Raw genomic sequence first — 27,619 nt, forward strand, 5'->3', positions numbered from 1 at the left:
AGATTTCTAATGTGCCGTCTTGTTTATAACTTAAGGGTCACCAACACGTAGCAGGTTTAAATCATGATTATAAGCATGATCTCTGTTCACTAATAATAGCGGCACTATAGCATGACGGGCACGTTTGACTTTACACTAACCTGTGACAATAAATGGAAAATAAAGAGCTAGAGGGTGAATGATGCTCCTGCTGTGAGCTGAGGGCTGAAAAAACTAATGTGCTGGTTTGCACAGGATAGAAAGCACCACCAGTATTGATTATGTGCATGGCACAAGCAGAGAAAGGCTGACTGGCCAGGGAGGAAGGCGAGCAGGAGGTCTGACAACCAGGACAGCTGGACCAGCGAAGAACCGAACAGCCAAGAAATGCCCACTGTCCCTCTTTCTCCTCCTCCTCTTCCTCAGCTCTTACTCTTAAAGCCAGAGAGAGAAGGTTCACAGTAAGGCATCGTTACCATAGAAACTCTGTTTGCCTTTCCCAGTGTGCAATTCTGGGACCGCTGGCTTTCAGCTGGAATTCAGACATTCAATTCAATGCACAGCGCCGTCTGGAAAAGCAATTGTCTTTGCGGGGCAACTTAGTGAAAGACATTCTAGGTGCATTTCCGTTTAAGTGAAAAGGCAGACAAAAAGAGCCTTTGCCGTGAACTGGATGTCATCTGAACAGGCCTGGCTCGCAGGCTGTATCATCTGGTGTGGTGGAGTTCCAACAACCTGATTCATTGCTTGTGTTTTATTTGAGGTGATGAAAATAAAAAGCCTTCATTTTGACAGGGAGCTTGAGCAGAATTGTACACGCCAATCAAAATTTGGAGTGCGGTTGGAGAGTGCTGCTCTCTGCTGCGTGCCCAGTCACAGGGCTGTATTCAGGTCTGTCTTCAGTCCTCTCTCTCTCATACCAGGCTGCTGCGCTGGAACAAAGAGGCCTTTCACATTGACCTTGAGACACGGCCACCCCCATCACCACAGGAACCAACGCAGAGGAATCCACCCAAACTCTCTGATATCAATCTCTCTGTACCCCTGGCAGACGGTCCGAGCTCAAGGCTGAGGTGAACCTTGGAGAGTTGGATAATACATATCATATGAGAGTGTTTTTATTCCAACAGAGAATGTGAGGGCTTATAACGTTAGTGTGTCGAGATGATTTTGATTTAAAATCATCACTGCTAACAATAAGTCAATTATGTCACAAGTCAAAATTCAAAAACAGTGGTCTGCTTAAGTTATTCAATTATTTATTTTACATATGAACACCACAGAGATGAACGCTGTTCCAAGGAATAAATCTTTTTATTCTCATGGGGCAAAAAAAGATTTGCTTTTTTTGGTGTGTTTTTTGTTTTTTTTTACAATTGTACAACCTGAAAAGCACATAAATTCAGGCATTAAATTGTGAATCTTTTTTTTTTTTAAACAAAATAAAAAGAGGCTTTCACTTTATATATTTCTTTCATAAGAAATAACTTCAGAACTGTACATCGAGCTTTTTACAAAGCATGTGGAGCTTCAAAATATACAATGCTCATTCACATTTTATACACATAATAACCAAACAGGGTCTGCTACATTTAAAACCTGGGAGTTCCCCATCTGCGAGAAAGGCAGTCCGAACACATTCTTCTTTGCATCACGTTCAACTTGGAGTCCGGCTAGCATGCTGCTTGGCAACATTCAGGAGCTCCGTTCTTTGTCTCCAAAGAGTCTGAGACAGCAGGAGAGGAGAGAGAGGCTGCGCCACTGGACCAGTCTGTCAGTCTCTTTCTCTCCTCAGCGTGAACACTCGGTTCAGCTCTCCTCCCCACCCAGTGAGGACTTGTCCTATTTCCAAGCATTGGCAAGTGACCTGCTCAGTCAGTGTCCACATGACAGGGGTTGGTCCCCTGCTGTTGCGCCTCATGGTACAACCGCAGAAAGTCTTTGTAGCGTGGGGCACAGCCCATCCAGGCCTCCCCGAATCTCACTGTCCCAGTGAAGAGGAACTCTCCATCACCAGACCTCACCCCACATTGTGGGGGCATCTTGATGCGGCCAGTCCAGCTCCGTGCCCTCACACCCCCAGATACAAAGACCTGGGTCTTCTGTCTGTAGAGGCGACTGATCTGCACAATGACAGACGAGTGTTCCTCCTCCTGCTCCACCTTCTTAATGCTGCCCCGTGCCACTGAAAACACAAAGCAGGAATACTAGATTTACTTCCTGCTCATGGCTATATTTCATGAAACACAGAATGGTGTTTTCATTGGACATTTCTGCCCTACCATACAGCAGCAGGAAGCCTATAATTCTCCCAAACAGTGCTGTAACTTACCAAAGTCGTTGGTGCAGACTGCTAGAAGCATCTCAGCGTCGCTGCAAGGCTGACAGGGTGCTACGAGGAAATAGAGAGAGAAAGCGAGGATGAGTTTGGAGCCAAAATTTGGTAAAGAAATACAAACAGAAACAGGAAAGGCCCATGATTTCTTTAGCACTCTCGGTCTTGCAGCACGATAAAAATCTTGTTGACAGGTCAGCTACTTTCCAGTTGAGTGCAACTCAGACAAATGTACAACTGTGGTTGGGCCAGCCATGTAAGACATACACACACACACACACATACACACACGAAAAAAATTGGGGTCACAGTAATTTCCATCCCCACAGATTATTATTTATTTGCAGAGGCTGCAGAGCGGGAAGTCAGCTGTCATGAGTTGTGGGTTTTACACCAAACAGAGTCAGGCACGCGGCTGACGGTAAAAAAAAACAACAAAAAAAAAAACTGATCACTGCTCATTAAAAAACGCTGATGAGTGGATGTGTGTGCTTGTGTGTGTGTGTGCGCACGTTTAATGCCCAAGGGGGCTGTTCGGTCAGCTTCCCCACCACAACAGGAACCCCTTGACACTCCATGACAAACAAGGACCAGATGAAATGGATAAGGAGAGAAGGAGAGATGAGGAAAGGCTTCATCGCTGACCTGAGGTCTTTTTAGCACTTTAGCAAGCCTACTGGGACTGAAACAGTCAGCACACATTTGCAACTACAACATCAAGCGGAGTTTTTTTATTCACGGTCTTAAAAGTGAAAATCGGAAGCAAATAAGAAGGAAAAAGGAAAAGTCCCACTTTACAATTTCTTCTCTTGGACGATATCATAACTAGAGGGCAAACAGTTGGATGTAAAAGAAAAAGTGAATAAAATGAAACGTCCTTTCCTTTAAAAGCTTGCCCCAGGCTAGATTTCACCTTTGACTGGTGGCTGTAGAGCAACAACTCAGCCTGCCGTCCTCCAGAGTGTTTTATAGCAGGAGAAAGGGCCTTAAATGAGAGCAGTCAAGTCAATGATTAGTTGACTCAGGTGGTCCTGTGGCTGGCCTGACCAGAATGCCTTTATTAGCCCTAAACCTGCTGTGGTTTTCTTTAGCGAGCAGAGTGGCACAGAGGGGTAGGTGGGGCAAGGAGTGGGGGCAGAAGGAGGGGTGTCGAGTCAGCACTGGGCTGAGGGTGGGTGCTTATCCGCTGAATTAGAGGAAGAATGATTCAAATGGTTCACTCAGGTGGATTTGACGTACTGGAAACCACCCTAGTTTACACATCTGGTCATAAATCTGAGTACAAAGATTAATCCACTTTCTGGATGAAAATATGCTTAAAGAGATTTGTGCCCTCTGTCATCTGTAAGAGCAGGATCTTATTTTTAGCTAGCTTGTCTGAAGTTGAGGGTATAGGGGTGAGGGGTGAGCATGTATTAGGTCAGCTTGTGTAGCAACACGAGGCGCTGCTGCATCACTACAGAGATCAGAGGTCAAACAGCCACAAGCTCATGCGGCTTAAGAACAGCTGGAGAGCCGGGAGACTTCAGAGCGGCCGACCTCGCCCAGAGCCTGGAGCAGAGTGCAGAGGCCCTTTGAAGTGAGCCTGCGTGCTGCCATAGCATCAGACGGAGCAGTGAGCCTAGGCCTAAACCCAGCAGTGTTTTTTCTTTCCTCCAAAGCAGAGCCGAGCAGGGCTCGCATGTCAGACATGAAACAGAACCGCAGGAATGGGCTGAGAGCCGAGTCAGCATCTCTCTCTGGCCCTTGCGCATGCAGCGCCACTCTGATCAGAACCACTTCACAGGAGCAGAGAGGGATGAGGGATGGGAGGAGCGGTGAAGGAGGAGTGGAGGGGCACAATATAGTGTCCCTCCAACATCTGGACCCTGATGAATTCCACTGTAATGGAGCACAACTTGCTAATACTACTCAGCACAGACGAAGACCACTTCAAACAGCCAGGAAGAGAGAGGGAAGATATATGAAGGGTAGAGGAATGAAAAGGAAAATACAAGAATGATAAATAGACAGAAAGAAATTAAGAGGTAGGAAATAGTGAGACAGAGAGAGGAAGAAAAAAGGGAGAATAATTTAAGTGAGCTGAAAGGCAGACCAAGGGAGTGACGGCAAGAAGAGGAGTGGGGGGAAAAATAAGCCTATATGCTCCTAGAAGGTCCTCCCAACATCTGGTTGGAGATACATTCCAGCTTGATGGTGAGCAACTCAATCCCAGCACAGCGGGTCAGAGAGAAGAGAAAAGGATAGGAAAGAAGGAAGAAACAGGAAAAAAAAAAGAAGATGAGAAGAGGCCGAGTAGCAATGAATCCACCAGTCAGGGCTTCAGATGACACGAGACCACTGTCTTTGTGAATCATCCCAGTGTTATCTCAGCCCACATCACAGCACCAGATCAAACTGCAGAGCTGAGCCCAGCGCACTAATGTGGTGGAAACAACTCCACGCTCAGTCCTCTACTTTTAACCCTCTCCCCTCTCTCTCTGCTGTGCCAGATAACGATGCAGGATGTGGATATGTGGACCCAGAGAGCCGTAAAAACAGATGTGGGCCGATACTACTCATATTTTCGCTTTAGGTGGAAAAAAAACACAGTCGCGCAGCTTGAAACTGTGCAGGTTTGGCAGGTACGCAGCGTGAAAATAGTAGGTTGTTTTTCAGTGGAGGCCCACTGTTCTACTGTTTGGATATGGCCTTTCACACACAAGTCATGCAAAAAAAAAATAAAAAATAAACAATTACAGCTCACAGCCGTTCACAGCCAAGTCAAGTCTGAATAGTTGTGAAATGAGCTGAAAAATGAACATTTTATCCTAAAAATCTAAAGTTTCATGAAGCATTAAAGCTTTCAATTTGTGATGTTTTGATACTCAGAGTGAAAGTTTGATTTTGACAAGAACTATAGTCTTTCAAAACCAAAATGTACAGACAATACTATGAGATAAATAGATTTTGGCTTCAGTATTAGCACTGTGTTGGAGCAAATGTTGAGTTTCCTACTATTAGAGTCCAATTTAATAAAAGTTTCCACCAGTAGATGGCTGTATTTAGTGCGCAGCACACGCCGCAGGGACAAAGCACAAAGAAACCCAGTTCTAGAGGGAATCAATCAGAAGCAAGTCTGCAGACCTTTTTAATGGCTACTTTGATGAAATACAAGACAATTATTTACAGGTTTGACACTGTATCGTACTGTAGGCAAAGTCAAAAAACAGAGATGTATCTTACCACCCAGTGAGTGCGCCTCTGCTCCAAGCCTGTCGCTGACCAGCTCATACTGGAACGCCGTGATCCGGCGGCTGATGTCCATGCGCGGGACAGCCTCAATGAAGAGCGCCCCGTCCTGAATGCTGAAGCAGTGCACCTTGCCCTGAGCCTGGTCCTGTTCACGCAGCAGTAACCGCAGCTTTCCATTGCGGTCCAGGTAGATGTTGGTGCCACTGGAATCTGTGGAGGGTTTGATACAAACTGAGAGACGGGTGGCTGCGGGGGAGACCGTGTTGGGTCGGAGGTTGACAATGATGGCCCCCGTGGGATAGAGCCACTCCAGAGAGCCTTGGGAGCAACGCAAGTACACCTGTTCCACGTCCCTGGTGTGACCCTCATGGGTTAGACCACTGGAAGAAATGAAAGAGACAGATGTCAGCATACATCAACAAAGCAGCAGGCATTGTCAAGAATTTCCCAAAAAAAAAAGAAAGGTGTAGAATTACAGAAACCCAATAATGTTATAGCTTTCTTTGTGGAAATGCTTATTTTCTTTAATATGGCATACAGGGAGTACTAAAATAAAAAATTAGCAAGCTGACCAAGGTGAAGACCTCTGGAAGACTGTGGACATTAGACCACATTCCTCCTAAGCATTAAGGGCCGTCTGTGCGCAAGACTGGCTGCATGACCAGTCACGAGCCGGAGCAGCCAAAATGACCTCAGCTCCAACACACACTCCCCATACCACATTGTTCCTCCCAGAGCTTTGGCAAAATGCACCACTGGCAGGCTGCCTTTGGGAAGAGTTTGGAAGCAGAAATGGATGAATGGTGGGACACAGGGGCCTCCGGGCAGACAACAGCAGCAACAGTAGCTGGGCCTGCTGCATGCAAGTGCAAATGCAGGTCACGCACCGAACCTCCCCTTGCTTTCAAGCCACCAAAGAGACTGGAAGAGACTTGTCCGGGCAGCACTTCGGACTCTGGCGCCAGCATGACCAAATGACTCCCTCCAGAACTTAATGCCTGGTCAGGGTTTGAAAACTCCAGTCTGTCAGTCATTCTGTGGCAGAGCCAGAGGCAGGAAGCCATCAGCAGTCTACCAGCGTGTGCATGCCAAGCTAGTGGTTTGACTCTGGGGGAGAAACGCCCAGTTTCCTGAAAATGAGATGATGAAATTCAAATTTGCCATAGATCTAAAGTAACCCGTGGCACATGCTGAGCATATGCAGCTGAAGCCTCATAACCAGGCTCTCCTCAGCATGCCTCTAATTAAGTCCGTTTCTAACTTCATCATTTCTGCATGCAATTAAAGGAGATTAGTCAAGAGGCTCACTAATGAACAACAGATTATTGGTTAAGAGCTCAAAGTGCTGAATATTGCCTACCCCTCCTGACTTGAGGATGAAAAACAAAACCACACTATTTGAAGCACAGCCTCTCAAGTGCAAAACAGATTTCAGCAGATGTTTGATGGGAGCTGAAACTTTCCAGTATATTCTGCCTGAGTTACAAAATATGTAAAACAGTAGGGAAGCTGTAGGAAAATCTGTAGATAAAGGTCTGTGAATGTGTGTGTGTGTGTGTGTGTGTTGGAGGGGTGGGGGGGGTTCGGGGGAATAACCCTGTGACTAAATTAGACTATAAACTAATGAAAAATTACCTGATTTTAAGTCACCATTTCATCATTATGGGATGTATTGAGTTATAATTCAATGACTATAACTTCATATTACTCCAGATGAATCACATCAAATCATTTAGTTAATTACTCATTCATAAATCCAGCACAAGCCAGACCTAAACTCACGTGTCTGTAAAAATAATTACACCCATTTGTACTTTTCATTTTCCTTTCATATAACAAAATTAATATAAACTTAAACCAGACAATCCAGAGTATTTCTATATGTGTATAATCTCCTAATTTGTGGTTCTTCGCTGCCTGGTTTCATATCACCGCGGTCTCTGAGTTTCGGTCACAGTCATTTCAGGACGCTGCAGCGCATTTACAGCGCATTTAGGTTTTACTGGAATATGTTTTTATTTTGAAGAAGAATTCAATAAGCAGGACATTTAATCTCACCTGCCCTTCCAGCTGCACTGGTCGCTTGAATATTGGCAGAAAGAAATCCGACAGAGAAGCAGAAGAGGCAGCAGGGAGGCCAGCACCGGGGTGAGCATGTTTATCACGCAGCTCACTTTGCCTCCTCTCGAGTGAAACTATGATAAAGTCCACCGCCGTATTTCCAGCAACATCGCGTTTCCATGTGCCCCCGGTCCACCCAGCGTTGATCTCCGGGGTTTCTCCTTTTTTTTTTTTTTTTTGTTATTCTCGGAAGGTTCAGATGTGTAAAAGCCGCTTATTCACACTCCGCCGTGGCATCCAGCGCTGACAGCCCTCCGTAAAATGTGTGGTGAGTTCAGCTCCGACTTCTGTCTCTGCAGCCCTGATTGCTCTCCACGTCACACCCCATCCACAGCAGTTTATCACGTATGCTGCCTTCAGGTGCTCCTCCCAGGCTCCGTTCTGCGAGTGTCAAAGAGTGAAACGCTACTCATTGTGGTGCTTTTTGTTTAGGAACTTTAAACCATAAGTGTTTTAACAAATACCGCAGAGCTATTCTACTATGTAGTGCAAATGAATATTTAATGTTTCAGTTATGTTAGTCAAAAACATAAATAGGTTTCCAGAGTTATATGAGAATAGAAATTACATCAGTAGTAATAAGAAGACACCAATTTAACCATTGACTGACATGAAGGCTAGCCTCAGAAAAGAAAAAAAAATACTTTTTGTGGTGATCCCAGAATAAGAATTTTGTTTTTTGTAATGTTGGGTGCATCATTATTGTGATGCAATGTGTCTTATCAGTTAGGGCCTACAATATTTGAGTTACATTTGAGGAACTCAATCATTATTGTAAATTTTCCACCATCTCCGTTGTTATTCTTCATATTGAGATGAGTTGTTCAACTCATCTGACAATGAGTGGGGAAAGTTCCGACAGCCTTTGAAGTAGGCATAAGAGTCAAGAATTTTGTTTGCAAAGGCCCTGAAAGCTCACCTTATCAGGGAAAACAACAAATTACAGTTTTACATTTTAAGTAATTTGTATTATGCCCAAATGAATATTCAATATTAATGTTGACCGACTGAATGTTATATTCCCCTCCACTCCACAAAATGTAGTGCTATTTTACTTATCATCTTAGAGCATATTGACTGTTATTTATATTCAAATGATTTCATGGCCAGAGTGAATTCATGGAAATAGCCCCACAAATGTCTGCAAATGTTGGCCACATCAATAACTACATGAATGAAAGTCAAGTCAAGTATTGGTCTAGTAAACACAACTTCACATGTTGTTTTTTTCTGAAATAATGATGATTTTGTGCCTAAAATTTGAATGATGTCACAGTGGCTTCATGATCCATTTATAAGATGACCGAAACCACATGCTAGAAAACCAGAGTCACTTTAGAACATCCAATGGAAATAGTTAAATCATTATTAATAGTATGTAATTAGTTGTCTTTGACACAATTGGTCTATAAACTTTATGACACACAAGTCCTGACAAACGTTTGAAGGTAACCCTCCTTAACCTCATAATTTACAATGCAGTTCTGTTTCCGAGTGCAACAAGAGCTGCAGGGACTTGTAGAGCAGCAGGGTCGGTTACTACTGGGTGCATCTGTAAACATAAACTACTCATCACTCAAGTAATAGATCCTGGGCAACGTTTTCTTATGAAACAAGATGTTTTGCGTGTGGATTGAGTTTGGCTTGGGAAAGAAACCCGTCTGACAAGGAAAACCAGAGCAGTTTGTAACTGCTACTTTTCCTCTCTGGTTTCTTAGGACTTGGCATTGGTTGTGGCTGGTTGGTGATTGACATGTCTGGATCACTGACCTGACATGCAGGGTACATGTCCTGGCTTGGGCCGCATGCCACCAAAAGGCCCCGCTAACCCCAGATGCTTGTGCGGATAGGTTTCGAATTTGACTGAATGAAAGAAATTGCAAAAACTCTCAGCCGTCTTTCAGACTTGTACATTGAGCAACTTTTTGGTATCGTTTGAGTAATCCAGATAGTGGATTACCGACTTGTCTGGTGCGTATGTCCTCTGGTTTCTGTGTTGTCCTTGTTGTATTAGGCTGTCTGGGAGTTCTTGATGAGCTAACAAAACCACAAGGCGTGTGCAGGCATGATGTCTTAGTATGCGTCACAATGACACCTGCACTGTTATGCCAAAGCTACACCTGTAATTTCCTAATAATGGAAATGACACACTTTTTGTCTCATTTCCTTGTTAAATACAAATAAAGTACATGTACCAATATTGACTTTAACAGCCAATATACAATATCCAATTACTGTACTTTACTCTTTGGTTTTGTACCTAGAGAAAGTGACATGTATGCACTGATTGACATCAATCAAACTGTGACACTTTACAGCTAATTTGGAAAACATGTGAACAGATAAGATGTAAGAAAACATGTTCTTGTTTTCTGAGCAGTCACCCTTCATAATATAAGTGTATTTTAGTGCCATTTTTTTGAATTATTTTACCAGAGTGAACTTACTACATACTCAAAAGCAGAGGATACAATCTGTCAGTTGTCAGAAAAAAAGCAATTTTGATGGTACATTCATCATTCAAGTCATTTATCAAACAAAAAAGCTAAACATTTCCTGGTTCCAGCTCAAATATGAGGGTTTGCTTCTTTCAAAACACTGTATAGTAAATAGAATACCTTTGGGTTTAGGACTGTTGATTGAGCAATACAAAAAAACCTAAAAACATCATGGGCTCTTGGAAATTGGGATTAGTACAATTATGCAACTATAGTGAGAAAATATGTAATTCTCCACATCGCCTACTTCCTTAAAACAAAATACTATGTCCATTCACAGAGTGATAAATCTTTTCTGTTTTCTAAGAAAAAGGCATCTGCCTTCCTCTTATTTTTGCAGTTGCTTGATCACTTGCTGCCAGTGTTTGTTATTTTCCCATGCAGCTTGAAGGAAGCAGGTTTGCCTCTCACCCGCCACCTGTCAGAAGTTTCACTGGTGGTAAGAGCAGAGAGTAGGGCACGGGGGGGAGAAAAAAAAATAAATCGATGACAGATAGCAGGAGACTGAAAAACAGACAGTTAATTATAGTGTGGTCCTATTGTTGTTTGTAGATTGAATCTTGGCACATAAACAGACTGACATTCAACAGAGAGGCAATGAGGTGAGGTTTTAATTAGAGGATTAGGTGCGTTTGGTAAATACGTGTCATGTAGCCTGGGATAGTGGAGTTTAGGGAGTCAGGGGGGGAAAGGCTGCTGAAGTTTAGGGGAGGAGGGGTTGTTGTTTTTTTTTTTTTTTTGTGAGGCCTGTTGTCTTGCTGAGTGTGACTCACTTTTATGCCTCCAGGTGAAAAAGCAGTCATAAAGTAGATTAGGCTGCTGACAGGATGTGATTTTTATGTGTATGTGTGTGTGTGTGGGTGTGTGTGTGTATGCTATTGCTTGTCCTGACTTCTGTCTTGAACTCCTCTGTCTTGTCCTTAATTGTCTCACTGCGGTTAAACAAGAGATCAGGCTTGTCTACCATTAATCTCTTTGTTGAGAGTGCTGATATTTGTAAAAAAAAAAGTCAAATGAACAAACCTATTGTTCACTCTGGCAGCTTTAAAGATACAGTTTATTGATCCATTTGGCTGAAATCTTTACTGTTGAGGAATGAAAGCCTGTCTGGAGTTAATTTTCAACATTTCCCTCAATGTTAAACCTCCTGCTCAGAGAACCGGTTCGATGAATATCCATACTGCTGCTGCTCTTCTTCAGAGCCAGTCTCAACCTGTTTCATTAAGCCAGCTATCTCGGGTAGATAAACAGTAAACTTCAGTCACACAAGCATGTCCGATATCTTGTGGTATGCGCAAGCAGATTGGAAGGCGCTGATACCACAGAGAGGCCGTCTGCCTGTCATCATCCCTCTCTGGCTCGCTTCCAGACTGTCAGAAATGCAGCTGAGCTCAAACCTGTGTCCACATTCCTCTCAGTAAACAAGAACCCTGTCATTTCGAAGTGCCAGCCATATCTGAAGACAGACATGGTGTTTGTATCTCTTCTAACACCTTGCACGACCCTATCACAGTCTTTTCTCTGGCTTAAACAAGACGGTAATGAACATAGTGTACATTCCAGCAATGCAGCCCCTGAGTCTCAATCAACAGTCCTGATCAGTGGTTGTATGACTGCTAGTAAAAGTCCATACATCCAGTCAGTGTGAAAATATGTAGGAGGAAAGTGACATATTTGAAGTATGTAACAACTGGCACATTTCACTCAAAATTCCCTGAAGTTTTTGCAAGCCAAGGAAGACAAAGCCTGCCTTTTGTTTCAGCCCTGATGCTGATGTATCGAGTATGTGCTTGTGTGTGTATGAGAGAGAGAGAGAGAGAGAGAGAGAGAGAGAGAGAAAACCCACAAGAACCATACCGAAATACAGAGAAAAGAAAGGCCAAAGTGGAGAAAGCCAGAAAATGTCATGGTTGTGTTCCTTGTGCTGTATCTGTTACAGGCCATGTGAGGGGTGGCAGAGGAGATTAGATGTTGCCAAGGCCTCATCACAGCGACTTGCTGGAGTCCGTGCTGAATTAGCCCTTGATGCCTTCAAGCTGTTCTTAACACCACGCTATCAGTCCCTTCGTATCCCTCTCTCAGCGGCACACAGAAACCTGAGGAACTACAGCTCTGAGGGCTCACAAGAAGAATTTGGGTCAGAGCTCATTCTGACAGGGCGCTCACCCTAGCAGGTGGGCAACTCTTATGAAAGCAGCACAATAAAAGTGAATTCAACTCCGCTCTGCCTTTGAATTTCACAGCAATCAGATATGGATTATAAAGCCTGCAGATCCAGGTGGTTTTGTGGCTCAAGGATTAGCCAGTGCACACAAAGAATATTAACAGGGCAAGGGCGTAGGAAGACAGGGACCAAGACGAAATCTGCCTCACTGGAGGAAGCAGGTCTGTGTGTTTACAGCACCCTTCCTCCACCGTAAGCAAGACGACTTCCGCTCTCCAGATTAGCCTCGGTGATCTGATTCTCATGGCTTCCTGTAGAGAAAGTGCTCTGGCTGGCCCACGTCCCTTCTTCTTCTTCATGGCTCTTGTGGCATTGATGGGTACACTCATTCTTCGATTCGCTCAATCAGTCCAGGATGTCTTACACAAAAAGCTTCAGCCATTAGGCCCGCTGATCCCGGTTGACAGCCATGATAGACTCAGAGACTGAGGGGGCTGGAGGGAAGAAGCAGGAGCGCCTTCCTTTTGTTAATTCTCAAGTTCTCTGGCTCGCAGCGGGAGATCAACTCCTTCTATCTACCCGCGGATTCTGGCATCATTCCTATGAAACACTTAGGCTATAGCTCCGTTGAACACTGCAGAAGAACATTTAAACATTAGACTATCCAAATAATATTGATTTCATATAGGGTCGTGTTGAGTTTGGAATTCTAGGAAAAAAAAAAGCAAAACAGATTCTTATGGAGTTTTAACATTGCAGGGGACATCGTCTGTCTTCAATCAGAGATGCAGTGATCTGCCAGTGCAGATGAGGCTAACTCAAACTCCCTGGGCATTTTCAATCAGTCATTGAGGTTATGTTTTTGTTTTTGGTTTCTTATAGCCCCCCCCTCCCCTCTCCCCGGTGTGGTTTTGAGGGTTTAAAAGAGAGCAAAGAACACTTACCTTGACACACGTTTATTGGTGGGGTTTTTTTGAAGTCATGTATTAACAGAAGAAAGGCAGGCGCTGGACACACACAGCTGACACAACCCCGCCAACAGCAAAGCTCTTTCAGCGCAATTCACACTAACAGCCTCATGTGTTTACACAGGGAGAGTGAAGGGATGAGAGAGAGAGAGTGAGAGAGAATGAGAAAAGGAAATGCAGGAGAGGAGAACAGTTGCCCTATTGTGTCCATACACATGCAAAGTTTTAGATTAGCACATGGTTTGCCCGGAGAAACAACCAACAAACTATTTAGAACATAACAATCAGTCAAATCTATAAACCAAGCATGATGGCTCTTTATGGAAATTCGGACCCACTGGTCTGGTTCTTGGAGCACTGACACAGAGGGGTCTTTAAGATCCTCTGGCACACGTCTGAATGGATCTCATTCTGCCTGTAACGAGAGCTGGATTTCGGAAACCCAGAGTTCCGTCGGTGGTGTGGTTCACTCTGAAGGTGATACTCGCCTCATCTGCTGACTCACAAGGTGCTGACAGCCATGGTCACAGGTGACAGGAGGCGGCAGGTTCGTGGGAACATTAGAGGTCAGGTTCATGTTTTGGGGTTAACCCACAGATACAAAATGTATCCCAGAGGTTTTCTGACTCTGATGTATACATGTGAGCAGTAATTATGGCATCCAACCAGGTACAATATACATTTCACAGAGGACTTCGGTGTTTATTGAGCTTGATGCTGCCTCAAAGGACACATCCTGGAACCTTTTGTCTTTTTTAACATGTTTTCCTCTACTGGAGTGCAGCTGTCGAGTTTTTATGTCCCTTTGAAGAAGCTACTAGTGGTCGCGTCCAACTGTTACAGATATTCAGCTCTCAGTGTGGCCATGATGACAAGTTAGCAAGGCTTAAATGAAAGAAATATGGTTCCATAATGACTCTTAATCTGCTCGATCCCAAATGTGCATGATGAAATTGGAGACAAACTCCTAAAACATACCAGAACCTCTTCCAATACTGTATGAAGTATGTCATCTGTTACCTGAAATGATCATTTGTCAGCTAGAGTTAATGTGCATTAGAGTATTCAAATTAATTTTCAGTGCCTTATTTAACTTGTTCTTTCTAAATAGTGGATTATTTGTGCAGCTACTTCATCACTACCTCCCCACTACCGCAAAACTGAAACTTTTAGACATTTCTCTTAAAAAGGAAATTGAGTGAGATGGTAATACTCACTCAGCAGTCATATTCGGGGAAATTTGTTCAAGCTTTTTTTTTTTTTTTCAAAGGAACAGGCTGGTTGTCCCAGGGTATAAATTACCCACATTTCATCATCATTTTGTTCCTTGGTGTAAAGGGATGGTCTTTCTGATGAAGAACATTGGAAGAAAAACATGGGCTGCACAACGTCAGTGCCAAGTCATTGCTTAATACTCCCAAATGAGAAAAACAATGCGGACATGCTGAGACATGAGACATTAATAAAGAGCATAGAGCAACACACAAATAACCTGTTAGGTCTGCATCCTCCTGCATTCATCCTCAGGTCGTGACAGGCAATCAGCCAACAGAGCCTGTGGTGAAATAGAAAGCCATTTTGAGTATCCAGACAGCATGACTGATAGAAATGGCCTCCACTCATTTCTGACATTTACAGAAAGCCATCTAGTCATTATTTAGTTTAACAGTCTCCTTTACACAGACACATGTAATGCATGAATGCTTCTGAGGTTTGATACATACACCTTTTAATAAGATCACCCGCTGGGACACTGAGCATTTTTACACTCACTCTGAATTAGTCTGTAACTATGCTGAAAGGCCACATCCACATTAAGAGATTACTTTTGGGGTTTAAGCAGGTGGTGCTTAATACAGAAAATGTCTTAATGTGTATAACCTGGATGAAGTTGAAAGCGGGTGATGTGCTGACTGAGTGGAACATGGAGGCCACAGCTGCCAGATCAGCTGCAGGATCAGCTGAGGGATCATGGGAGCTGAGCATGGAGGCTGTGCTCTGTGATCTTATTATTGTGCTTTGTATTGGTCGGCACTCCGCTCTTTCGCCCACTCGGCTTAGCCCAGCTAAGTAGCTCAGTGTCTGACACACGCAAACACACACCTTTTAGAAGTGCAGGGTTGAATCAGCAAGTTGTCCGGCCGGTTTGTGTATCTGACGCATACACACACACACACACACGCACACACACATATCTAGAGCCCATATACTCAAGCCTGGCACACTTCACACACACTCCCAGGGTCATATGCCCCGGTTTGCAGACACACTTCAGCAGGTCATGTGGTGCCGCATGCGGAGACATATCAGATATGCTCACAGCAGAACACAGAAAGTTCACAATGTGAGAACAAAATGTGTGTTAAAAGTTAGATAAAACCTTAACTTCCCTTATTATGATTAAATATGTAGTCACAGACTTGGGAAAATAACTTTAAAGTTAACATGTACCCTATAGAGAATACTCTATACAAGTTTAGCATGAGAAGTTTAGCATGATATTTTAAAGACAGACACTGCTGTACTGTGTGTGGTGTCCTTAGCTGGATATGCCCTCATGTAAAGGAGCTCGTTATTGTGTTTGCTGACACCTGTTGAAACACAGGAGACTCCGTCATGATCAGACATGTGTCTATGCAGGTGAATCATAACCAGTTGAAAGAGTTGCAGCAGGTGACACAGCCACAAGCACACACGCACACACACACACACACACACACACACACACACGTACACAGTCAAAGACGGTCAGAGTGTACTGTAGATCATCTGATCGGATGTGTCCAGTACAGACAAATCATGGCTGAAATTAAATGAAATCAAACACAACACACATTTACACAGATACTGATATGGCACAATATATTGTAAATTATTCTCTTTAACACTGTTTAACATTTTAACTACATTTTGTGTATTTAAAACTAAATCCAAATGGTTTTGAAAACTGAAGAAGATATCCACACTGTTCAACATTTGCAGACCTGACTACTAGCAAAGCAAAGCAACTTTGAGCCCCGGCCACTTCGACTGTATGATCAAAATCCCAGGATATGTCTGCAAACAAAGCCAGCAATTCAGTGGTGGGCTCGCTCTGCACCTCAACCCCGTCCCGCTCTCTTCTCGCCAAGCCTCAGATCCACCAGCAGCCTGGGGAGTTGTACACCGCACAATAGGCCCATTGTACACTCTGAGGTAATACCATAATTGTTACAATCTTCCTATTCAGGTGAAAAACACACCCACTTTTGATTCCCAGTGACATTTTGAGAGGTTTGGGGTTTTCAGAGATGTTGCATGAATCAGATATAATGAAGAAAAACGTGGGTGGCTCGTGCACCTGAGGCTGTGGCTGAAGCCTAAATAAGCTCCTGTTTGTGTTTCCATGTGTGTCTGTATAAGCCAAGGTACAGACCACAGGCTCTGTAGAGCTGGAGTGACAGATTTAATAATATCCTTATATTTCCACGAGGTGTATCAACAATCTGTGACGAAAGAGCAGTCAATTGGAGAAGTTTAATAATTCCTTGCTGCCAATCTGAAAGCCCAAATGAGACATAATTTTTCCACTTGGATGCTATTGCTGAAAAGCAGGCCAGTCTGCTAGAATAAATAAATGTGCTGAAAAGAGGACATCTATATTATCTGAGATTGGGTTTCAGCTTTTGGTTTTATTCCTTTCTTTTTTCTCTTTCCCCTCGACTGTCTCTTATCATGGGGCTTTGTATTTAACGATAGGGATGTCAGCCCCCTCGTCCTCCCCACGCGCCTGACACATCCTGGGGAGATAAATCACAACTATGAGCCTGCGCCTGGGAGGGGCCAGCGACGAGGAAACAGTATGGAAGCCTGGGTGGTTCCAGCTGGTCGGCTTCCAACTCTTAGTTGAGTCTAATGCAGGTCTGTGAGGAGCTTCCCTGCCTTTCATCCGTTTAGGAAACATCTGGAATCATCTGCCGGTTGAATGAAAGTGTGCATGTTTGTGTGTGTGTGTGTGTGTGTGTGTATGTGTGTCTTCCAGGAGGTTTGCCAAGAATGTTATCATTGTGTGAAGATTAACCTCGCTGTCCAGAAAATAAATTAAGGAAACTCACTGGTGTATTGCCAATGGATGTTTGGGCTTTGACATCACCTCCAGTGAACAAATTCCTGCTGAACGTCAACAAGTAGTTTACGATCAGTCTCCTCCTCATTACTCATGGAGGGGCAGTCCGCTACATTACTGTGCAATATCTACTCTACCGAGAATAAACATAACATAATATCTATGTCAGAGAATATACTGTATGATTTATGTACAATATCGACCCATTTTCTATTTGACCTTGTCAAAGAAAAGGCTTCAGCATGCTTACAAGAGCTGAATAGTCAAGAAAAACAGTTACAAGTGCGTACCGTTGCTGCTCTGTTCAACAGACTGGATATTGTATCCATGTGAGCAGGTGAACAGACAAAGCCTGTGGTGGTGCGGCGTGTCTCTCCATGCCCGAGCCGAGACATCAGGCGCGGATGTGTTGACAGACGCAGACAGAGGCAGGGTCAGGAGTCACACCTGTCGATAAAACACCTCTTTCTCTGCGCACGAGGCCACAGCCACCTCAAACACTAAACACACACTCGTAGCGCCCGCCACCTGAATGGCAATACCTGCAAGTGTGTGCAAAGAAAATGTCAAATCCTTCTTGTCAAGACTGTGGAGAAGAAATACAGGAACATAATATTTCTTTTAAAAAAAAAACAAAAAAAAAAACAACCTGAAAATCTCCAACAACAGCATAAAACATATCATGCAACCATCTCTTCACCCCTTCTTTTTCAGAGTGTAAATAGACTAAAACATAACAGACATCCCTCTCAGACATCACAATCCAAATGTTGTTACAGCTGAATTTTCCATGCCATTTTATTAGTTGCAGACTAGGTGTGTAGGGAAGAGAGTTGCTGTGTTTGGACCGGGGAGAGGATGTTCAGGTCTGGCTGCAACGGCACTAGGGGATGTGATTTTTGGGAGTATTGGGGAGGATGTTTTGCCTCCTGTGTGGTGACTCCTGACCCCCACCATCCTCTCCCAACCTTCTTCACCTCTGTCCTAGCTCTTATCAAATAGCTGAATATTGTACATACATTCAGTCCACCAGTCCATACAGGAGATAACAGTGGCTCCGTCTGTTCTCATGATTGTTTTGTGAGTCGTTTACCCCCAACTGTGACCCATGTACAGTATCTATCCCCTCTCATTGTATATATATGTAGCTTCCTACAGCATTTCCCCTACCTCAACGCTGTCCTTTTCCACCTCCCATTTATCCAAATCATCACTTGTTTGTCCCACTGGCTCCTGTACACCTCTGTTGGCTGGCTCTCTGATATATCTATGCCCCTGTGCATGGGGGTTTTGTCAATGCTGCATGACTACCTCGCCCCGCTAAGACAACACAATGTTGTCCTGAGGGTGCACCGTGGCCCCTGCTGATCACACTCCGCTGGGTCGCGCTTGTACCGCTTCTCATCCTCTCTAACACGCACTGACATGGCCCTTTGAAGTCATGAGGAGGAGCGTGGACCTGGGACTAGCCCAACCAAAGCAATCTGATCCTCGACTGATGTGTCTAAGCATGCCTCTGGCCCCCCCGACAATGGACTAGGACAGCAGGGGCCCCCTTTGCAACTTCTGTGTGTACCTACGAATGAACTCGCACGTTTGTTCGCGGGGAACTGGACATGTGAGAGATCTGAGGAGAGTGGATGCTGTTTTGTGACCACAAAAGATTCTTTTTTTGTTGTTGTTCAAAAGCTTGAGGTTTGGCGCGTTTCCCAATATCCATATATAGCTATATAGCTAAACATCTGCTTTGTTATGCTAAATAGAACTTTGAAACACCGAGGTTACACTTTTTTAACGCAGCTATGATTCTAATCAGTGGAGGATTCAGCTGACACAATAACGCTGCCGACTGTTTGCTTTGGTGTGAGATCACCAATGTTTTCTGTGAGGGAGATAATCTTAAACAAACTTTTCAAATGTTTTCTGTACAACACGTTATTACGTAATGAAACGCAGGCTGCTACTGTGACATGTTTGAAGCAAGGCCTCCAGTTCCTTCCACCTAACATGCTTGCAACCAAAGAATCTGGCCCTTTGTGTTTTAAGTTTGATATGAGGATCTTCCTGTTTGTCCCTCTTGAGTGTGTTCTGGTTCACTGGTACAGCGGGAACAGGTAGACCTTTTAGGTTTTACTTCTTAGGCGAAAAGTTAAATAGCAAGGCTCCCAAACTGTTGCACTTTCAGAAACATCAAATCAAACAATTAACGCTTTCAGGATTGTCAAGATCGGAAGATTTATTACAACCAGAAGGGCTCATTTAAGTTATTGGCAGATAATTTGCATTCATGGACAAGGACTATAAAGTCAATGGTTCTGATTTTCATTCTTGACTGATGATGACTCATTGTTTCACAGATTTATGTTTATTTTGGCTGTGATCAAATACTTAAATCATGAATCATGTTTTTTTCTAGAACAATGTCTCTTTTTACTTCTATTCCACAATCTCTGCATGCATGTGTTAAATATGCAAATTTCTCCCGCAAAATGTACAGATAAGGAGGAACCTTGAGTCATAAGCCAGACATATTATTTGTTATCTTGAAATTCCAGCGTGTGTCGTGTCTGTGTTTGTTTACATTTGCTGATGTCTACGCATTAGGCAATTGAGAACAGAGCAAACCTTGCTGGAGTCTTGTTCTGCACTTAAGGTCTTGTGTATCTGTCTGGGACGTTGTTGATCTGACCTTTAAAGCCTGTCATACAAGTTATTCACCGAGTAAAGCTCCAAGTCAGTCACTTAGACTAGTATATAAGAAGCTTAATATTGATCATCCAAAGAAAGACAGAATACAGGAACATATTGTTAAAAAAAAATCTCAATTAACAATTAATATCTTTTCTCATGTTAGTTACATCGCATTCTTCAATCTTAAAACCTATAATTTATAAATAAGCTGTGTGCTGTCTATGATTGACAGGTTTATAACATGAGGCTCCAGTGAAAGCTCTGGCTGGGAGGACTGTGTTTTTCACTCTTACCATGAATTATTCCTCAGGATATGGAACACAAACCTGCTTTTTATATCTCCGCCTCAAATGTGCATTGACTCTGCCAAAACATTATTGCAAGGAACCATGTAAAATTTGCATGGGTGTGTATGTGTGTGTGTGTGTGTGAGTTGCTACAGTACCTCACTGTTACTCGGTTTCATCTAGTCTTGTCTCACTTTACCCATTTTCTTCTTTGGGATCACTCACCACGCTGACAAGAGGGGGGCAACATGTTTCACACCTGCACATAACACTTCCTTGTTTGTGTTCAAAGTTTACACCCTTGTGAGAAAATTGTATATCATCACAGAAACAAAGCCCACGAATTACCTCAGCACAAAGCAACGCAGCGTATCCCATCCACTACATCTGGTTCACTTTAGCTTCAGCATCAACAAGTGCTTCCACCTCCGCAATGCTGCTGCATGCTTTTTCTCTCTCTCTCTCTCTCTCTCTCTCTCTCTCTTACACACACACACACACACACACACAAACACACAGCCAAATAAATCATGGAGGATGTAGCTACGAAGCTGTGCGGATCACTCGGAGAGCATAACACTCGATGTATATTTCATGAGGCATTAGACGCTGTATTATTCATGCTGCTCCGCTCTGCTGTTTTGTTTGGGAGACAGAGAACTAAACAATAGATTCATGGCACAGTGATGGAGGATTAGAATACCACAAAGTCCACAAAGCCCACAAGCACCCTTTATTCACCGGAGGGGTCCATTCATTATTGTATTAAGTGATTTTCTGTGGAAGAATTCATGTTAATCATTTGGAAGAATTTCTTCACATAAATAATGACTCATGTTTTGGATGCAGGCAGAACAGGGGGGGAGGGAGGGGGTGGAGAAATGGAAGCAGTGGGTGTAGTTGTGAAAGATACTGCAGTATGATAAAAAAAATCTTGTTGCATGACATGGAAAAAAGTCAAATTTCCTCCAGAGCTCATAATGTGTTGGATAATCATCTTTCAACATCAAAAACGGGTCTGGAACTCACTATTGACTAACTTTACCCAGGCACTGGGTATGCTCAGAAGAAAAGAACACATTCACTGAACCACCTTAACATTGACCTAACCCCATCTATAAACCTGCTTCTACTACGCTCTCCGTGCCTTGAACAACGCTCCCTTTGTTCCCGTGTGAAGAGTGGAAAATGAAGGAGACCCTGGTCCGATGCTGTAAATCATTTGAAACAGACGGGGGTCACAGGTTTTGGTTGTAGTTTATAACAGCTAAGCTTACCCAGTATCAGCCCCATGAGCAATCCCTTTTAGGCCAGCTGCTGCCTTCTGTGGAGCTGAATGCAGGTAGCTTGGCGGGGAACAGGCGCTGGCTCCTGTGACATGTCAAAGGTATTTATTTGAGCATGTAAAATAGTTCCCCATGGAGGAATCGCAGCAAACCATGTTGCCATACATCTCCTGATGCGTTCCAGTGCAAGGGTGGTTGATGACAAATAGTGCTTGGGGCAGATTTTATTTTAGAATGTTTACACACTCACAAATAAATAGTTTCTTTGTTGCCTTTGTATAGTCACTTGCTTTTTTATGATATTAATAGTTTGATGACATTGTGACAGCTGTGTTGTCTGTATCTGTTGGTAGCTGTATTATGTGATGCAATATTGTTTATTCCCAGTGTGTTGTCTATTTAAAACTATCTATTTTTACAATTTTGGTCTTGATAAAGACTGTGTGAGGTCAAAACCAGTCAGGGTTTTAACCAGTGTGGCCGACTAAATAAAGGTTTTTTATATAACTCCTCTCCTTGCTGCGTCTAAGAACGCCTGGAGAATGTTTTCTTTTCTGTGACCAGTTTTTTAATCTTCAAAAGCACATCTTAAACTTCTTACCACATGTGAAAATGAGAAGGAACTTCATGTTTCTTTAAATAGTTTCCTTGTTGCCTTTAATTAATAATGTAATTGTGCCATTTCATGGTTCATATGCCCCAATCAATTGTGTTTTAACAGTTATAGGTATAATAGTACAAACTCTAATAATAGAGAAAATGATTGCAATAAAAAATTAACCACTCCCATGGTACTGAACTTTGTGTTAAATCATATTTATCAAGAAGCCAAAGACCTTTAGTTGCCCAGTTGAGAACAGGCACCCTCCCATTGGCTCTGGAAGCTGGCAGGTTTAAAAACATCCAGGAGGAGGACAGGTTGTGTGAACTGTGTGAACTGGGAGAAGTTGAGAATGAATCACATTTTTGTTTATACAGTCCCTGTTATAAGAACACCAATTTTTAAGTGAAATATACGACCAATATTCAGGAATATTTTGGAGATGATTAAAACAAGCTGGAAAGGCTGTTTAAGTTTAGTGTCTTGAAGTTGGCAATTTTTTTTCTAAAGCCTATATAAAACGGGTTTGTTTGTTTAACAGTGGTATTAAATCATATGGGATACAGGATCTCGTCTTTTTTGTTTAATGGAGTCTTGTAAGCCCATGCAGGTTGGGCAAAATAATAAAAATCAATCATATAATAGAACAAAACAAGACTACAGAGTCTACAGCCATGCTAGCGGCTGTACTAAGGTTGAGCGGTGCTTAGCTAACATGCTCACAATTTCAACTTCCTCATTCAAGTGAATGGGTAGGTGTGTCCAAACTTTTGACTGGTACCATATACACATCAAATCATCTAAATTTTCACATTATTTTCATTTATCATCCCTTTTGGCAGATGAGTGGTTAATGACAAATTTTTGTGGAGTATTTATACACTTTCACAAATAAATACTGTATTTGTTGCCTTCAAATGTGCATTTAACTGTCACTTTTGTTTCTGACATAGTACTTCATCACTTTATTGTTTTTAACTTTTGCAACACATGGCAGGTGTTTAAAACCCATCTCAATCATTTTTAAAGGTAGACATCTGAGAGGTTGACATGTAGAAGAAGAAAAATATAGGATTCACAGTAGGGAAGAGTAGAAAAAGCAACACTGAGAAGAGCAGGGGTAGAAAGAGAAATAATAAAAGGGAGCGGGGAAGACAAAGTGAGCAAATCCACTTTAGCCATATGTGATCCTATCTCCACAGCAACTCTTTGTGTTTGCAGTGAGCAGTTTGTGAGCTTTGGCACTGGCTGACTCTTCTCCCCATGCTAGCCTCCTTCCTAACTGCCATCCCCTGAAAAGACAAGCAGACAGATAGAGAGGGGCACGATGAGGGAGGGAGATAGAATGTGAAGCGATGTGGGGAGAGCGGGAGAATGAGGAGAAAGTGGGGAGAGAGGGAGAAGAGGTAAAATAAAGAGCGAGTGGGGGATAGGGAGGTGATGAAGTGAGTGGAGACTTAAGAGGGGAGTCGCAGGACATTCCTGAGCCAGCTGTGGGTTGGAGGGGGAATTCTCACTGAATGCCTGACAAATAAAACAAGACTCAGGCTATTTCAGTATTCCAGGCAAAAACCCACTGGCACATCGCATCGGAATGAGGGGGGAAAGAGAAATTTTGGACGGAAAAAGAGGCAGGCTAATGAGAGAACCAGCAGGCCGCACAGTCCGGTAAGGCAGGCCTTAAACCGCAGCAGTCCAGCGGTTAACCTTTCGCTGCCTCTCCCTCTCCTGTCTCCTCCAAAATGGAGGCAGAACCTGGCAGTAGTAGTGCTTCTCGGGCCCTGGCGGCACACACATTCCTCTTGGACAGACAGGTGGTGGGGCTGTTTAATAAATACAGGATTTGATGGAGGGAGTCAGCGAAGGAGGGGGGAGTCAAAGGCCATCACAGACTGTAAACAGCAGAGTCGAGCAGCCATAATATAGCTACTGCTCTTCTGGGGATACAAAACCTGGACTCTACTCATAACTCCTTGTTAATGACTCACCCATCAACTGAAATGCTGCTGACTATCTAAACACGATTGTTCCTGTGGAATGACTCACTACAGATGGCTCACCATATTAAAGTCATGCTCATCTGCAGCTATAAGTTTCAAGAGTATGCACTTCAAACTGAAGTTCCGTCTTTCTTGTGAAATGGAAAAATATATAAACTATATTTTTTTATTGCTGCAATTGATTCTATAGTTATTGGATTGCGTTACAATAAAGTGTTTATACTAATACAAATGTGGATGTAGTGAGTTTCACCAAATGATGGAATGTTGCTTAAAGCGTCTTTTATAATAATAATGTATAAAATGACAATGTGTGATGTCAGAGGCGTCGCTAGTTGTGATGAACCCACAGAGAATTATCACCCAACTCTGCAGCTCCCCTCAGCTTTACATTGCTTCATAGTGAGCCTCAATTCACTGTTAAGCTGCCCGGCCTGTAACTGTTCAGTCTCACGGCTCTCATGCCAATTTGGCCACAGCAGGCGGCTGTTTTCAGAGAAAAAACTCTAAAAAGCCAATGTATACGCTGTCTACTAGGCACAAAACAGGACATAGACAGTCAGCAAGTAGTTGGTGAACATAGTGGAGCGTTTAGCAGCTAAAAAGCCAGATATTTCCCTCAGGAATCGATAGAGACCAAAAACAGAGCTAAAGCAGGACTCCAAATTAACTATAATGTTGCTCCTCTGAATACGTAAACAAGCAACTGTTTGCTAACAAATATACATGTTGTGTTCACAACTTATTTCGCTGCTCCCAAGTAGCCAAAAAATCACTTAATGCAGGTTTAAAGCCACAGATAACTCTAAGGATAAAAAGTTTGCCAATTGAAAAATATGGCTGAGGTGAAATCTGTTTAGACAAGCAATTTTCACACATACTCACTAAAATCAGGAGCCTGTCTACACATAAAGCATCTGCGCTAACAGATACACTTCTGTTTCATCTATGGACACATCTGTAACATTACAACTCACACTTTATGATCTAAAAGCTGTTTAGTGCGTCCACATTCATGAGCCAAGTGAACCCATGGTGAACTAATTTTGCTGTCAGGATGTCAGTTGACGTCAGTTTCTTAGAGATAAATACTGGAAAAAAGAGAAAGGACCACACAGTAGTAAAGACTTTTAGTGATATGTTTAGTGCTGTTGCATTATGTTTATCTTCTTGGATTTCTTGCCATCATCACACACAAACACTTGCTATTGTTCCATAATGGCACCTGCAGAGACTTGTCTTTTCACCACAACTAACAGAAACTGTGTGTGTGTGTGTGTGCGTTGGTAGGAGGGGTTGAACTGACAACCAATAATAAGAGATGAAAGGCTGATCCAATTGGATGAATGCCACAACAACATGTGATGGGCTAACAGCACCTGTATGACAGCAATGACTTAATTGATTTGTTTGAACAATTTAACACTGTAGTTTCATTTGTGGTCATGGATCAACCTGTTTATGTGATTTACTGTATGTCATGCACTTCCAGGTATTACCATGACTAACTTTAATTACATAATAATAAGCTTTATCTAACACCCAGAACAGCTGGTTGCGTCAACTCCGGTTGTTTGCAGCCTTGTACCACACTCTGCAGGGCAGCAGCAGTTCTGAGGCGGAGAAGAGGCGCATCCACTGCAGTCTTCAAAATTATTTTTGTGTCATGCGGCAGAAGGCCGGGGCTTTCCAGTGAGCAGCACTCCACTATTGCCACCCAGGGACAGAGGATGGTGGCCATGTGTGTCAGCAGGCCACCACATCACAGCCAGCTTCCCGCCACAGCCTATGTGATCTTCCTAGGAGCGTGCAAGCTCCCCTTGTGCCCCTGCACACGCTTTCTCCTTCCTCTGCCCCCCCCCCCCCCCTAACTCAACCGCATAGATGAGAGGACAAGAGGGATGATCATTTCATAGGGGGAATCCCACATCCTGCAATTTTATTTACTTGTCTGTCTGAGAAACCTCAGAAAAATATGATAAGATTACTAAAGCGGTCAAGGGGAAAAAAAAAAAAAATGGGGTGAAGAAGACATCAGTGACAATACTGCTTTGACAATCAGCTCAATGTGCAGAATAAAAGGGAACAAGCTGATAAACAGTTAAACAGTGTAGTTCAATGTGCACACTTCCTTTACTCTGGACTGTATGTCAAAGCCACTTCCCAGAGTTGAGTCATTCATTTAGGATGACAGCTGCTGGTAGACCGCTGCAACCGCATCCACTGTCCTTTCTTCCTGCGTCTACTCATCCCATATCTCTTCTCTTTCTCTCTCTCTCTCTCTCTCTCTCTCTCTCTCTCTCTCTCTCAGCACTAGAATTAGTCCGCACACGCTGAACCACTCCGGCTGGGTCAAAGCACGAGTGACGCAAATCATTGACAATTTCAAAGGCTTTTCTACCAATGGTAGTTGTGCGGTGATCTCCGCTAAACCGTTTGAGAACATTAATGTGGATAGTCAATGTGCCTCATGGAAACAGCCCTGGCTGCAGCAGCAGAAGAGTTTAGTCCCTGCTCCATATCCCACATCACTGATGGAAATGATTAAGTATATTGGAGTGTAATTCCACCCCCATCGGTCTGGCTCTTAAAATAGAGAAATAGAGAGGAGGACGGCTGGCTTATAGCGGATGTCTGAATTCCATTGATTGGAGCAGAGCAGCAACTTGTTATTAGGCTGATGTCGACCCGTGACCACACCAGCAGGCCTGCTGTGCGGGGGGAGAGGTACGCTGCGTCGCTCGCTCAGAGGCCCCTCTGCCCTTCGAAAACTCTCTCTGCCTCTCTCTTTGCCAGCTCGTGGTTTTACAGCATATTATTAATTTCAAAGACATTCCGTTTTGAATGTAAACACAAATATGCGCACATGTGCTTGCACACTCACACACACACACACACTGTTTACCCAAATCAGGAGTCGATTCCAACAACAGAACAGGCACTGGCTTTGAGAGGGTTGGTTCCGTATCTCTAAACATCCCTTTCATAGTGCTGGTTTATATAAAACATGTGTTCTTTCCACAACTGTGGGTGACTGGCAGCACTGTAACTGGTGTGATATTTATCATGTTAATAACCCACACACGTCTGGCACTGTCTAACTGCTCTGGTCATTGTGCTCACTGGACGCTGGTGGGAAATGATGCATGAACAGATGAAAGATTTCAAAGGAAGCAGAGGTTACACTGAGTACGTATACTCCAATCACCTGAAAGTCACAGCTTCCAGCCCTGCGATTTAGACTGCTGCTAAAAGACAAGGCGATTGTTATAATAACAGCAGAAATGGCCAGAACTAGTGTTTTGTTTTTTTTTAAAGCTGAGGCTGTCAGGCGAACAGAGACAAGCAAC

The 27,619-nt window shown here is 43.3% G+C and overlaps 1 protein-coding gene across 1 annotated transcript; it reads right to left on the reverse strand.

Annotated features, from left to right (window-relative positions):
* Positions 1-1,221: 1,221 nt before the first annotated feature.
* metrnla (meteorin like, glial cell differentiation regulator a) lies at positions 1,222-7,997 on the reverse strand. The gene is made up of 4 exons (XM_044332406.1): positions 7,607-7,997; positions 5,540-5,928; positions 2,312-2,371; positions 1,222-2,164 (listed from the first exon to the last, which is right to left on the reverse strand). The coding sequence occupies exons 1-4, from the start codon at positions 7,702-7,704 to the stop codon at positions 1,851-1,853; spliced, it is 861 nt and encodes a 286-aa protein (XP_044188341.1). The 5' UTR covers positions 7,705-7,997; the 3' UTR covers positions 1,222-1,850.
* Between the last annotated feature and the right edge of the window lie 19,622 nt (positions 7,998-27,619).

Source organism: Thunnus albacares, chromosome 17 (assembly GCF_914725855.1).
Source record: "Thunnus albacares chromosome 17, fThuAlb1.1, whole genome shotgun sequence".
NCBI lineage: Eukaryota > Metazoa > Chordata > Actinopteri > Scombriformes > Scombridae > Thunnus > Thunnus albacares.

Coding starts and splice junctions, on each gene's coding strand:
- metrnla (XM_044332406.1), bottom strand. CDS start 7,704: ATGCTCACCCCGGTGCTGGCCTCCCTGCTGCCTCTTCTGCTTCTCTGT. Junction 5,929..7,606: donor CAGTGCAGCTGGAAGGGCAG/GTGAGATTAAAT, acceptor CATTTCTTCCAG/TGGTCTAACCCATGAGGGTC. Junction 2,165..2,311: donor AGTCTGCACCAACGACTTTG/GTAAGTTACAGC, acceptor TTGTGTTTTCAG/TGGCACGGGGCAGCATTAAG.